The sequence below is a fragment of the Drosophila willistoni genome, chromosome 3R (assembly GCF_018902025.1).
Source record: "Drosophila willistoni isolate 14030-0811.24 chromosome 3R, UCI_dwil_1.1, whole genome shotgun sequence".
Lineage (NCBI taxonomy): Eukaryota > Metazoa > Arthropoda > Insecta > Diptera > Drosophilidae > Drosophila > Drosophila willistoni.
In genome coordinates, this window is record NC_061086.1 from 5521535 (window position 1) to 5537139 (window position 15605).

The 15605-nt window shown below is 39.0% G+C and overlaps 2 protein-coding genes across 2 annotated transcripts; both read right to left on the bottom strand.

Moving 5' to 3' along the window:
* Window positions 1–1911: 1911 nt before the first annotated feature.
* Window positions 1912–2449, bottom strand: LOC6651571. The gene has a single exon (XM_002072915.2). The coding sequence runs from the start codon at window positions 2419–2421 to the stop codon at window positions 2062–2064; it is 360 nt and encodes a 119-aa protein (XP_002072951.1). The 5' UTR covers window positions 2422–2449; the 3' UTR covers window positions 1912–2061.
* Window positions 2450–12897: 10448 nt separating this feature from the next.
* Window positions 12898–15386, bottom strand: LOC111519429. The gene is made up of 2 exons (XM_023180365.2): window positions 14578–15386; window positions 12898–14422 (listed from the first exon to the last, which is right to left on the bottom strand). Exon 2 carries the CDS (start codon window positions 14415–14417, stop codon window positions 13050–13052), a length of 1368 nt encoding a protein of 455 aa, XP_023036133.1. The 5' UTR covers window positions 14418–14422; window positions 14578–15386; the 3' UTR covers window positions 12898–13049.
* Window positions 15387–15605: the final 219 nt, after the last annotated feature.

Genomic DNA, 15605 nt, shown 5'->3' on the forward strand with positions numbered 1-15605 from the left:
GCTCGCTTACAATCATAGCAGCTCTCAAACGGCTCGCTTACAAAAACGGCTCGCATAATAACGACTCGCATACGGCACACACACCATACACACACCCATTAGCATAAGAAATACACGTGGAAGAAATAAATGAAGTATCACGTGAAAAGTGGAGTGTTTTCTTGTGGGCCCGCTAAAACATCGAACCTTAGCGCCAAACTCAACACTCGGTTTCCGAAAGCTCCAAAAGATATTACGAAAGAATAGAACTTTTCGTTACGCTCTAATGTAATCAACAGAATTAGCAGTCAACATTGGACAGAAAGGAAGAAAATTCTTGTATTCCGTATCACATTCTTATGAGATTTATTTATATTTTGTAATAATCGTTATTTAAATGAGGCACCGTTTAAAAGATATGCATTTTGTCTTATTGTTAGAACTTTACAAGATATTTTATTAATTTAACCCTACTTCCTTACAGTATAATTTTTGACCCTTTTTTTTTGGTTTTGAAAAATAATTAATTGCTTGACTAAAATAAATTTTTTCTCTTCGTAAACCTATTTTGGATATCTAGTTTTCTTGAACGTGAAAAAATGAAAAGTTACAAGTACCTTGTTAAGGTCAAAATTGACCCCACATGAAAATCCAATCGGCTATGTTACGAAAGATATATGTCCTAAAATAAATGTTCATAAAAAAAGCTTTGATGTTTTATAACATGATAACATGTCTTCAAATAATATGATCATTTTATATTTCGTTTTGCTCATCATAATTCACTTTGCTTAGTAGACTCATGGAATTCAGATGTAAAACTCTTGCCAAAAAATATGTCCACACTGAAGACTTTATATTTGAATGAACTTGGACCTTACGATTTTGATAAAATTTAAGAAATAGGTTCTAATCGGGAGACCAATGTTGTCTTCAATTTAGACTTGGAAGGGTCACAAATCGAGCATGAATGTAAGTATAATCCAGACTTCGTTTCCAAAGATGGGAAAGTTTATTAGCATACAGAACCGACCGCCAAACAACTGAGTTAAAAGAATCTATCAATTCAAATCGATAGGTAAATAGACACAAATAAGTTGACAACATCAGAGGATAACTGCGCTTGCAAAAACCGGGTTCCCCACATAGCACCACATGAAGGAAGTCAGTGTTGAAGATAATAAAAAACCGATCATGCTCATGATACAACAATAAACCAAGAAGGTGTGGACACTTGTGGCCAAATGATTGACACATTCTCCTGCAAACAAAAATAGGTCATTCCTATTTTTATAAAAGTATGCTAGGCATATCCGGTATTAGAGCATTTATCATTTATGAACACATATCAACATAAAGTCTGCATCCGCAGTTGAGATATGTAGGCGAGAGTATTTGGAATCGCTTTTTCTTCGATGAGAAAAGAGGGCACACGCAGAAAATGCTATTGCTCTCGTCAAAAATATTGAAAATCAACTGTCATCATAAAGTCAAAAACGGTCAGCTATAGAGCCTATTATAACCAATCCGAAAATAATTGTTCGATGCGAATTATGTCCCTATAACGCAGGAGGGAATAAGTATGGGAACTTCTGCTGTTCTTGGCAGAAGTCTTGATGTCCTAATCATCAACTAAACTAAAACATAATAAAACACAACTAAAAACTAAATATATACCAATTTTCGTTAATTAAATTAAATAGTATTATTTATGACCCTAACAAAGAACTAAGGGGGGTTTTTAAACAAGGAAGTTGGGTTAATATATACAACTTTAAAATATAGCAAAGGAAATCTATATTTCAGAAGACATTTCTTAATCTTAGTATACAATATAATATAAGTAGTGAGAAGTAGTAATAGTAAGTAGTACTCAGTGTAAATACAAAGATTATTTATTTCCCAGTTTTATTTTTACTGTTATCGATTTTGTTTATCGATCTAGTGGAATTCACATATTTTCCCTGGCTTGCACACTTATTGCTAGTTAAACTAATGAAACAAATCAAACTTAAGCATACAGTTTGGAAGCACTGCGATTTGGATTAAACTAAAACTAACCTTCCGTTAGTTATCTTGTTTTTAAATTCTAATGTTTAGATGACGCTGCAATTTTTGCTTCTGTTCATTCTCCGATCTTTCCTTTCGCAATCTCAACAGTTCGAGGCCCTGCAAATCCTTACAAGTTTCCAACGATTGTCCTGGGTTGTGAGCTGGCAAGCCGTTCAGAAGCCTCTTGGGCGACCGACGATAGATGACAAAATCAGAGGAATCCCTGCCGAATAAATTCTGTTGACGTATCCGTACCGTGCGCTTAGGCGTTAGATTGTATGATTCGAGCTCGTTCTTAGAATGGTTTTCACTTTCTGCTTCTTCCAGCTGGAGCATATCCTGGAACATTTCCTCAACGGCTGTGAAATAAAGTGTCGAATTGAAGGACATTGTGAACCTGATGCTGGTGCAAAGAGAACTGAAGCCGAAAACTGATTGAAAACGAGAAATGCACAAATTTTCAACCCTCAATTAGTAGCGTCTACCTGTTTCTAACAAAACCGTACACAGGAAAAAGGAAAACAATTGAAAAAACAGCTGGTAGTGAAAACAGGTTTACCTAGGTTGCAATCTACCTCTGTTTAAAAACGAGGGCAGTCTGTTAAGTTCGTGATTATGATGTAGACTCAGTGACGTCATAAATTTTCTTGTTGACTAGCAATATTGTGCTTCATCTTCATATTAGTGCGCCATTTGAAAACAAATTTCTAACATTTTTAATTTCTGTTTAGCCGTTTTGGTGTGAGTGTGTGTATTTGAGATGTGTGTGGGTGAGGCTTGCAGGAAATATGAGCTAACTGCCTGCCGTTGAATTTATTTGCGGTTTTGTGTCCCACTCCCGAGTCGACGCCTCCTTCAGCAGGACTTCACATAGTCGCAGTAATGCATGTGTCTGGAAAACTCTGCACACTGGCGTTGACAGTTTCGTTGCAACAGTTGAAAAGTGTCCTGCTTAAACACAAAGCATAAATTTAATGTGCCACAATAACAGCAGCAGCAGCAGCAGCAGCAATAGAAGCAAAAGGAGTAGTTGTCGCAGAGCACCTACCTACCTATATGGAGTTGGCAAAATGAATTTCCACTTTTCTTCAAGCCATATTAGACTAGTGCCGTCTCCCGGAGTTTGTGGAGTATTATAAAAACAAATTTCTTAAGTTTTTCGTGGCGAGTTTTAACGTTGATTCAATTTCAGTGAGAGGTAAAAAAACTTTTACGAGTTGCTGTTGGCGGATGCGAATCGCTGGCAAAGTTTCCAACACCAGCAGCAATATCTACGACGTGCAATTAGTTATAGTGAGAAAAGAGTGGTTGAGGGAGGGAATGAGGGAGCCAGAGAAGTGCCGGCAATGTTATGAGATAATTGCTTAACAATATCAGACAAAATGGGCTCACAACCCCACGTTTACACGAATTTCAGTTTCACTTTTATAACGCCCGCCAAAGCTGTCAAATTTCAGACACAAACAAGGACACACACACACACACACACACACACACAGAGAGACAAAGACACAATGAATGCAACGAGGCTTTAAATACAAAAAGGGGCATATCATAAACACGCTCAACCGCACGTTGACATGAGCAAACGTTTAAACCGCAATTCCCGACCCGGCAGAGGCCTATCCCTTCCGCCTCCCCCCACCACTCGCTTTCCAAAACAGAATGTGTATGAGTCTGGTGTGACTAGGTATTATGCACCTGAATTCCATTTAGTGCATCGAGCATTTAATTTAAAATGTGTTGGCCAATGAAATTGTTGGCATCATAGCAGAAATTATTTAGACACACCCACACAAATTGTTAGTTAGTGTTGCCAAGATTGAAAGGCATCTGAAAGGAGAATCTTTTTGGCATAATCTTCCCTTGTATCTAGATATTTCTTTTATGCCTTTGACAAGAACCAGGCAAAGAGTCATTTATTCTTTTGTTCTTATCTCAGAGACATTTGGGTTTGGGACATCGTTTGTCTTTGACACAATCTTAATGTTGGTCAAACTTTGATTGTAAGAGCCGTATAATCCTTTATGGCAATTAGCTAGTTAGCCAATGGTCAAAGCCAAAGATTTAGATAAATTTAAGTTTCTTTATGCTCTGTTAATTTAATGTTCAAGCTAAAAGCAGCTGCCCAGAGTTGAAAGAAAAAGAGAAGTTAAGGGATTATGAATAAAGACTTATTCACACTCACTGTCTCACACACATAGCCCGTTTCGTATTTCCTCTTAGTCAGAGTTTCTCTGCATCTTGAGCCAGTGGCACGTCCTTGCCTAAAGGAAAACATTAAATATAATTAGAGTTGTATTACACACACACACATACCACCCAAAGGGGAGGACCATTTCCACATTTACTAGTCTTTAAATATGAGTTGAAAGCATCTGTAACTCAGCATCCTTTTTCCTTCCACAAGGCGTCCTAGAAATGTTAGCAGAAATTCATTGCAATTGCAATTTCGTTTTTGAATTATTATTTCTGCAATGCCAAAATATTTCAGCTATTCAAATACAACCTTGATTAAATTCCACTGACTTGCCCTTGTCCTTGTTAAAAGTAAAGTGTAGCCAAGTAAATGGGGCTTAAAGTGAAAGGGTGAGGACGAATAACTAGGAAAAATCAATAGCAAAACAATTGGTACTTTTCCCAGGAGCAAACGCAGTTGATGACAGCAACTTTACTCCATCTATCCCATTCCCAGTTCACTTGGCTGGCAGGACACAAATTGAATGACTGACAAATGCACTTATGTCTAAGCATGCAAAGGATGTTTGGCTCAAAACCTCTGGGATTTGCATACGCAATAGCTTAAACAAAACCAACCACCAAGGTGGTGGCCAATGTCGGAAAACATTTTGCAATATCTAACCGAATGACTTGAGGGTAAACTCTACACACATACACACACACAAGTATATATATATTATATATTTGCATCAATAATAAAAATACCAAACTAAAGCCTTTTCTATGCTAATAAAAAATATTCAACGAAATTAGATTGATTGAAATTTATGTGATTATTTCAGTTTGCTTGACAGCTTTGCCACGAACCGCATTCTAGAATATTTATTGTATGTTGAATGGACAAGATGCATATAAAATATGTCAAAAATCATAATTTTCCATAAAAAAGATTTCGTTTTTTTTTTTTGGTTTGCACATAATAAATAACTACAAAAGCAATGCAAAAGAAATAACTACACACGATGGAGGCAAGCAAGCGAAAAGGAGAAAGGAACTTGGCTGGGTGAAATCAACGAGAAAGTGGTCAACAGAAGAAAAAAGAGTATTTTTTTTTTTAATAAAAGCAAAATGACCATCAAAGCTCTTAGGAATTGTTGGTTAATATTAAGGCAGCCATTTTGCCCAACGGGCAAGCCAAGAAAAATGAGAAAAAATACAATAAAAATTACTGAACCAAATGCATCATAATGTTTATGTCAAAAATGAACAACATAAAAGGGCTGCATAGTCCACAAGGAGTGCAGTCGGCAAACCGCCAGATGGCTATGAGATCCCTCCCCCAGTCCCCCAAGGGCCGTAGGGTCACCAGGGCCAGGCAGAGTCGACTCTAGCCCGGGCCCGGACCAAGCTGAGCCGTACTGTTTTGGGCTGGGCATATTGTTTGTGGTCTTTGTTCCAAGAAAATGCAACGGCAAGTTCTTTCAGCCCCTTAGACGGCAGTGCTTCAGTTAGTTGCAATGTTCAGAGTACACATAATTGTTGCTGCCTTTGTTGTTTCTGTTGATGCTGTTGATGTTGATGCCAAGGAAGCAGCAACTAAATTGATTATGTGCAGCTGCTCTTAAGGTATGTGCATCCGTTACAGACCAAGAGAAAAAAAAGACCCAAGGGACGAGCAGTTAGAAAGAGGGGATCCTTGGGTAAGTCGGAGTTTATTTCCTACAAAAAGTTGGTAAGCTCAATCAGAAAGTAAAGTTAAATCGGCTTTAAGTTCAACAAAGTTAAACAAAATATAAAAAACAAAACAACAATTTAAAAAACAAACTTTAAAATAAGCTACTAGACCAAAGTCAAGACTGCCCGACTTGAAAATCTTTAGTGTGAACACAATTGAAACCTTTGGTTATTCAAGAAGGCTTTTTTGTAAAAGCTAGAAGATTGAAATGATAACGTCCTTATTCTCGTTTGTTAGGGTAAGAAGTAGTCTAACCTTTGAAGACAGCATAATTATCACTTTCCTACTACCATCTGCCATTAGAGTTGAATCTCCGTCACGTGAACGACCACAAAGTGTCATAGAAAAGTGGAATAAAAAAAATTAAAATGCTTTAAAAAAAACAGCATTTATAGCGACATTTCTCTATCACAACAAACGTTTTTTTTCTCATTTCCTACTCCAAAACGCCGCAAAAAAAAAACACCCAAGTGCACACTTCATTCACACTCGATGCGTTTGCCAGGGACGGTCGGAAAAAGGGGTTCAGTTCTGATGGCAGGTGAAAAGGAGCCAGCTCCTTCTCTTGCGATTCTTCCTTGCCTTGCCGTACTTCGTCCGCCTCTTGTGTGAGTTGGTGTATCATGGCAAAATATTTACGATTTGGCATGTAAAGTGCCATTTCTTGTGCGCTTTTCCGGCTAAATTCAGGCATGTTGTTTAGTTGCAGTTAGTGTTTGCCCCTTCTAGGATTTTTTTCCCCCATTTTCATTTTTCATACTGTTTTATTTTTGTTTTAAAAGCCTTCTGACGTCTGGCTTTTGTTTGCTTAGCAATCCTTTTAATGTGTCGCCTCAAGTGTTTGAGTTAACTGTAGAAATAAATGGGCTTAAAGCTCCATTGCATCAGGATGGAATTAAAAAATATTCAAAGGTTGTTGGTTCTTGCTCACCCACTCTAATCTTTGCCATTTGGTTGATTGAAACTCAGCCCTCAGCGGTCATATTTATTTCCATGGCGTTTCCATCATCCCCACCATCATCATCATCGAGATAGACTTGATGTGATTTCCTTGTGTCTTGGCATGCCCTTGGTTCTTTTGGCATCCCTGGAGCCGATCCAAGGCTCGACTGGCTTTGTTATTGCGCCCGCCTGTCAATTTATTTTTCTCCCTCTCTTTTTGTGGGTTTTTTTTTGTTCCCTCTTTGATTCGTCCACTTATTTCTCGTCACTGCCGTCGAATGCATTTTTAATTGGCTTCAAATTTCCTGTCAGAGCTTGAAAGTACAACAGAAAGCAGAAGAAAAACTAAAGAAATTGAATTTTATTATTAAACACTTAGTGCAGAGAGCGGAACAGAAGCAAAGGACGTGCCAGGATACTGGCCAGGACAATTTTATTTTTTTGAAAGTCGAAGCCTTGGCTTTTACCGTAAGAGAAAGAATAAAAGAATAAGGAACACTCAACGGATTCAGATTGCATTTTAAAAGATGGTTTTATTGATGTAAATGAATGTCCTTTGGTTGGTTCACTTTTTCCTTAGTTCATTCACATAGATAGATCATTAGCTCAATGTAATCGATAGGTTTATTTGTTTCAATTTACTCATACTTCGTCCTTGGCCAATCTAAAAAAGTTTCACTCTAAATGAGCTCAACTTTGACTTTTTCTCATGTCACTAGCACACTGAGCCATTTTTTGAACATTTATTGATTTGGATGATGACCCCGAAAATAGCCTCAATGAAAGTAGCTGCACTTCGTTTGCTGGATCAGTTTACTTATGGCACCAGAAAAACATAACACAAAAAATAAAAGAGGGGGTGAAATTTAGTTGATAAAATGAAGAGCTATTTGTTGGCCAAGTCGAAGTTTCTATGCACTACAACAATATTTTTTGCGCCAAAGTTGCATCTTAATTTAAAAGAAAACTCTCTAGATTAAAGACCCCTGTATGATTAATGTTTTAGCGGATAATAATCAGTTTAATTAAAAGAAAAAGAGAATTATTAAAGTGCATTAAATCAAAAAAAGGAAAAAATTTAAGGGCAACATCAGAAAGGTGTTGAAATTCTTGACATCTTGGCTTTTGTTGATATCATGATTACTTGGCAAAGTATTTAATTAAAATGGAACGATATCACACACACACAAGAGTCACACACACACTGATATATATACAATTAATCCATCTGCACTTTGGGGGCTGTCTTCAGTGCTGCATTTTACCGCAATAAATTCAAAGCCAACTGCGTGCAATGCTCAAACAAACTACTCGTAACTAACACACACACACATGTAGTCACAGGACGAGACATACATACACATATCTACATACATATACAACATAGAGCCTGCCTGGCTCTGCACATTTTTGTTACCAAAGATTTTAACTGTCAGCAAGTTGGGCGACTTAATTTGAATTTACGGTGCCGCCAGGAGCGCCTCGTTCTGGTCTCTGGGCTTTCGGTTGGGCTTGGGGTTTGCTTCCTCTCTGGTTGCCGGTTGCCAGTTGCAGCTTCAGTTATAGAGTTCTCACCCGTTTTGGCTATTATTTCGCACAAACACCATTAAATACTGAGTAGAGTTTACTTTTCCGGCTGTTATTGGTGTTGTTGTCTTCTGGTCGATGGGGGCGTGGGTCCTGTCCACGTACATGTCGCCAAGTAAGTGTGCATGTGTGTTTGTGTGTGTATGTGGGCGACAATAATATTCAAATTCTACTCTGTTGCAGTGGGTTGCAACACTTTTTTTCCTCTTGTGTGTCCAAATGGGCCATGGGCGTGGTATGACACTTTTACACTCAATATATTTGCCTAGGTAGTCGCCACTCGGCTGCTTATGCACTGAAAGAAATACTTGTCCAGAAATTTGAAAAAAGATAATAAGCATAAGGTCATAAATCAAAAGGTCATAGGATAAGGTTAACTATATAGGGTAAGAATTCTTTATCCATGTAGGACAGAATAATTTTGCGTTATTTTTATATATTTAATACTTCAACCATTTAGTTTTGTGTAGTGTCGCCTTTTGACTCCCGCTTGCATTTTCATATTTATGTGTCTCCAGATAGCGGCAACGTTGCAGTCAAAAGTTATTCTTCGTTCGCACTTCAGTGTGTGTTGCCTTCTCTTTCTAACTGTGTGCGTGTGTGTGTGTGTGTTTATATGCTAATACTTTAGCTCACATGCAGGGCCCTGGCGCTATTATCGCGACTGCCACTTGGGCGTCGAACTTCGGTTTTAACGCCTTACCACCCAACCAGGATCTCTGGCCCAGACCGAAAGCATTTGCAATTTCGGTTTGGAGTTTTCTGCTCTTCACCACTCGTACGCTGTAAAATGAATTTTACTTCATTTTGATATGTTTTCCCAGCTGGTTTTAGTGCCAGTCACATAAATACTTGCGGGTATATGTGTGGGGCGTTCAGTTTCAGTTTGTTGTTGCCCCACTATCACAATGATAATAAATTTTATTAATCTCGCTGTCACACAAATACACATGCACCCACATCTCCATCTACTCACACTCGCACTCACACTCACACATACATTGTGTCTATCTTAACACTCGCTGATCAAGTGTTCAGCTAACTATATAGTCAAATATATACATTTGTTAAACCTGGCATCGCCCCTCCGAGAGAGAGAAAATGCCACGCGAATGCCTTGCAATTTATTTCCATTCCCATTTCGCTGCACCCCGCACTCGCCAGAAGCCATAATTGTGTGGAGCGGCGCATGTGCAGCCAACGAGCTTCAGCAGAAGGGTATTTATTATGTAATTATTGTTGTGCATTCTAATTGCGAAACTTATTTATATTGTTGATGCGGCTCTCAAAGGCGGCAAGAACAGAAGCGCGGGTGGAGTGTGGTTGCATCGTGGTTCGAGCATAGAAATTCTCTTGAGCCCTTTTGGCACTTAGCGTCACTGCACAGTGGTTCTACTTAACCCAATAATAAAGTCAATTAATTGAAATAAAAAAAAACAACAACTCGAAATATGTGATTAAAACGCAAAGCAATTTACATTAAACCAGAAGAAGTCTTTTAAACTTAAATAAAATTTTCTTTAATACTTATGATGTTTAGTTTCCTTTGGATGAACTCACTTAGGAACAACGATAAATATTAAAATTGCAGTTTAATAAGAATAGAAAACAAAAAAAAACAAAATAAAGTCATAAACCCCGTATAGAAATTCACCAACTTAAAGATGTTTTCCCTATTCAAGTACTGCAAAAGAAAATTCTCAGTAATAAAAAACAAATTAAATTCTAGAATAAAAACTGCCAACAAAACATTGTGTTCTCTTTTTATCGTTTCACTTTATGACACACTGATCGCTGAAAAATATATTTATCAATACTGAGTTACTTACTAATTTATAAGATTTTTAATCATAATCAGCATAAAAGGTAAAGGTTGTCTGTATAGCTATTTCAAGAACCACCAAGTTCAATTATCAGCAGACTTCGCTAAAGAAAAGTTGTAATCTTGTTTATATTCAGTTTCTATTAGTAGAAAATGTCTAAATTTAGCACGAAACCTAATAAACGTAACTACAAATAGGTAGTAACAGGGTTATCGAAAAAGTGTGTGGAAATAACTGCATTTGCAATATTTTATTGTATAATGTAAATAGAATGTAATTAAAAACGTTATTGTTTGAACCTATTATATATTAGGTGGCTTAAAGAAATAATATAACAGCAAATTACAAAATATCACAGAGGTTTTTTTTTGCTATAATACGTAATATCTCGCGCTTTGGGTAGGGTTCAATATGTGAAATTTGCACCCAAATAGGAAGTAGAATAATTTTTTACATTTTTCAATGGCTTAGTATTATTGTTGGCAATAATATTTCCGAGGTCACCCACACGAAGCAGAATACAATGTAATATATGAAATAATAAATAATAATAATAATTTAATAATTTTTAAAAGTAGTGTTAGAGAACTATCAACTCATGCATCGTCAAATCACATCATTACTAACAACAGTCAAACTCAATTTAATCGCTATTTCAATTTAAACAAATTTTAAATTATGAGAGCTTTAGAAGCCCTTCCTGTGTCCCAAATGCTTGCATGACTTTTACATATATTTCTATTTACGTTCCTATAATTTCATTACAATGCAGTTCAATCCACTGTAAAGTAAGTGCACCCACTAGAAAATGCTGCCCAAAACCGTCAACCGCTGGTCACAGAGACGGCCTTAATGTGGCCTCTAACATGGCCAAAGAGGAAAGAGAACAAAAATTTCTTTTTTTTTTAGATATTACAGGCAAAGCACTTAGTCAGTCAGCAAGCCAAACAGTTGGCCAGCCACTCAGAACACCGTCGCCACAGCCAGCACCCGCCACCACAACTGGCTAATCAAAAATTTATTTAATTTCTTGTCCAGCACAAAGACCGACCCTTGGTCCTAGTGAAAGTGCGTCCAGGCCAGCATTTCGTATGAGGCGGGAGCCCAGATGGAAATTAGGCCCCCGAAGGCAACAGAAACAGATTTGGTTGCTCTGTCCTTGACTGAGCGACTGAGCGAGTTAAGCAACCAAATTTGTTGATGTTGACCGCAGTGCACAGCTCTCTGTGGCAGAGTCCCTTGCTGCTGTCGCTGCCACACCCCGCCCCCGCTGTAATGCTATGCCTCTGTCCATGTCGTGTCTGTTAGTATAGCTGCAGGAAATGCAGTCTAAAAACCAACAAACGGCGGAAATGCGCCGTGGCCGAATTCGCGTCTGCGTCTCTGGCATTGCGATTAAACTTTTTGCATTAAATATTTCGACGCGCAACTGGCTTGGGAGCGCCACTGAAGCTGTGGATCTATGCGGATGCTGCGGCTACTTTTTTCACAAATCTAATTGCAAATTTTATGTAGCGGCAGCCGCCGGCCGTGCGTCCAACTTCACCCACATCCAGCTCCAACGCCCCCAGGCGACAGCTCCTCTCGAAAACTATACTGTATAAACAATGTGGCCGCTGGCAGCAACTGGCAGCGTTTTTTCCTCCTGTTTCCTGTTTGCCAGCAGTAAATCATGAAATTTATTTACCAGCATGCGAGCAGACAACAGCGAAAGCGACAAAAAAAAGCAAAAACTAAAATTGCAAAAATAAATTGCAAAATGTTGTCCGCACTTCGAGTGGCACTAGGCACGCCTCGAGCAACATCCAGCATCAGGTCAGGGGTTAGGGGTGTCCGTTAATTTAGATGTGTTTTTAATTTGGTTCTGTTGGCTCTGGCCAAAAAAGAAAAACTCTGTTGACAAAGCCACAAGAACATCTTTGCCTCCCGCCTCTAGTTGCCCAGTGAACGCCTACTCCTATGCCTAAAATTTCGTTTTCCGATTTAATTAAAACTAATGAAAACTTTTGTCTATGAGCAGTCAAGTAGTCGACCACCAACACCAACTGAAGAAGAAGTAGCCACAGCAGTCAATCTTGCAATTTTGCAAACGACAAAAGTGACAAGTGTTGGACCCACCAAGGACGAGACGAAATCTAGCACAAGGCGAGGCCAAACACCAAAAGAGGGGCCATCTGTGCGGACGTGTGGGGCACTTCACCATCGACCTCAAGGCGAAAAATGACAGGCAAAAGTTGTGCCACAATTGCACAAAGTGAGCACTTTAAGCCCTCATCCGAGAGCCCCACGAAAATGAGCAGCAAAGGTGCGTTGGGCAAGAATACTTAGCTGCACCTGAAGCCAGTGGAAGCAATTAAGCAAACCGTGCAATTTGAATCTCCACTCGGAAACTCAAGTAAACTACTTGAAATTTAAATTATTTCTTGGCAATGGGAATGCCAGGATAATCGTAAAATACTCTTAAATGCTAAAATTACGGGGCTGCTGCTAAAGTCAAACTAAACGAAAATAAAAGATCAGATGGAGAATTGGAAAGCCATTCAGTTGAGGCTTATGTATTTAAGCAACATTAATTAAAGAAAATAGTTTTATTTGAAATATATTTGAACTTTAATTTTTTAATACTTTAACTAACATTTCAGCATAAGTTGCCCTCGATGCGAATAAGAGGAGAGATTAAGGACACTTTGCATTAGATAATCTTCTTGATGAAAACTCTAGAAATGTGTTTTTAAATGCATCCAAAATGACTAATATTGAGGGTTGTTTGAAGCTCGTGATCTTCGTTGTATGCCCTTTAAAGTGGGAGACGTTCGTGGTATATCCAGCAAGCCCAACATGATTCCAGAACAATTCCGTTTACTCTGCGCCGAGAGGCGTGGCAATTTCTTAGTGTTTCTTTCATTTTCAATTGCCTCAGTCTTAAGGGAACGAAGGGATGGATTAGTAGTATCAAATCTATTGGTTGATCTTGGAGAGAATATGTTTATAGTGGGATTTCCTAAAGCTGGCATTGCAATAGTGACATTCGATCGAGACTCTGTTAATAGCAAATTCTGTTCTTTCTCGATAAGTGAATTGGGATTATCAATTGGCCGCAGGATGCATTTGTTAACTGCAGCTTCTGGATTGATAGTGACCAAGTAGGAATAGGTGGGTTTCTTTCCAAAGTTTTGCAGATGACGTTGCTTCTGTTGATATTGCATAATTAAATCTCCAATTTGATTTATAATATGACAACTTTCAAGATCTTTTGGGCAAGTATTAGTCTGTTCTGGGGGCACATGTGAAGTTAGCTTGCTATCAGTATGATAAAGGGGTATCTTGGAAAATTTTGATGTCGAAGCGGAATCTCCCGACTTCGGAGACTTGTTGCTTTGTTGCATAGGGATTTGAAGGCTGAGCGGACCATCTAATCCCTCCCGATGAACGTCATTTGACACTCGCTTGATGTCAAAGGTGGCCTGCCTTCTGATGCTAGGTCGTTCGGAAAAACCAGAGGAAACTTGTAGCATTTTCTCCTGCTGATGACGCAACTCCTCTAGCTTGCTGCGTATGTGGTCCAAATTTGAGGTGGTCTGACCCAGCGTAAGGTTTTGGGCATCAGCAGTTTTTGAAACTGAAGTCTCTGAAATCTCGTTGTTTGAGGAATGGACAGTGGGCGCTTCCGAGTCTGATACAAGTTCATTCTTGTATTCAAGCAGAAGCATGGGTAAGCAGAGATCTTGCATATCATTCTGGAATTTAAGCTCATCCTCGATTGCCTTTAGTGAGGCCATGGCCGCAGCTGCAGTGGCTGGCGTTCCTGTGAAAGTCGCATCAAGTTCGGGAGGTGGGACGATGGACTCCAGTTGAATCAAATGTTCGCATTCCCTCATCGCTTTAGTCATACGCTCGCCCTCTTGCCGGGCCAGAGACTTGTCCAGTCGGGTTCGAGTGGCCACAGCCACTCCATCGACCAGAATAAAGGGGACACCTGCACTCAGGCCATGTGCTATGTCCTCCATGCCCGATAAGCTGGCATCGTTGTCATTATTGAATGCATGAGATGTGCCTGGGATGGCAGGTGGCTTTGCGTGTCCACTTGACTTGTGGTCGCTGCTCTTCTTCTTGCTCATTGTGGCTAATGTGGAACAAATAAGCTCGATGCGAAATGCCAGATAAATAAACGCAAATAAACGCAATTCAAACTAACAAATGGATGTGCGAGCGAATTGGATTGAGTTTGATTTGCATTTAATTGAGGCGGAAACAATAGCCAAATCTGTGAGCACTCACCTGACCGCGAAATAGTTGATGCTACCGCTCCCACGATTGCCAGCACCAGGAGTGGGGGAGGATGATAGGTGGCGGGCGGAATGGGGCACACACACACACAACACACACAGAAACGCACCGCAGAAAAGCACCAGAGGCAAACGAAATTTAAATCCTTCAAAAAGTACTCCACAGAAAATAAAATTGAAAAGGATAAAAGTTTTTAGAACAAGCGTATAAAAGAAAAGGAAAACAAATGTTGCTTCAAATCTTTTTGGCCGTCCTTTGGGCTGCCGCAGTGAGCACTTGTGGCACAGGGCAAAAGGCAGTCCGGAGTGGGAGCTGGGAATAGGTGGGAGGGTGGGTGGTTGTATTTGGTTATACTGTTAGGCAATCCGTAAACCAAAACTTTATTTTGCTGCTGATAAAAACTTAAATGTTGTTCCTGCTGCTGCTGCCGCTGCCGCTGTGCCACGCAATCGTAAATGTTTGATATCCCCAAAAGGTTAACAATTTCCGTTGGCTTTGCCTCACTTTGCTCAAGAGTTAGTTTTCTCCTTTTGTTGTTGTTATTATTTTTGGTCTTCTGTTCTGTGGTTGTTGTTTTTTGTTGTTGTTTTTCTGCTGATGTCAAAGAATTTTGCGGTTGGCCAAATAAAACCACAGAGCTGGCAAATACGTTGTGTAAATGTGTGTGATCTACGTTTCGTTGTTTTTGTTTTTTAAGATAATTTTTCATTTGTTATTACAACATGTGGAATAGCCAACCCTGTTTAATTTTGTTCAAACAAAGAAAACGAAATTGTTGTTGAGAATTTGATGTAATTGAAAAAGTAAATAGCAAATAAATATCTTAAATATCTTTATGACAAACAACAGAAAGCATCAATGACAAAAAGGAAGACAATGTAAAGAGAATATTTTCTCTTAGCCACATTTACGATAAAGTAAAAGCTCTCTCCTGTGTACTAAAATGGCGAAAAGAGACAAGCCGAATTGCGAGACGAACTCCAGCCGAACGCAACCGAAGCCGAAGTAGCAAACAAATC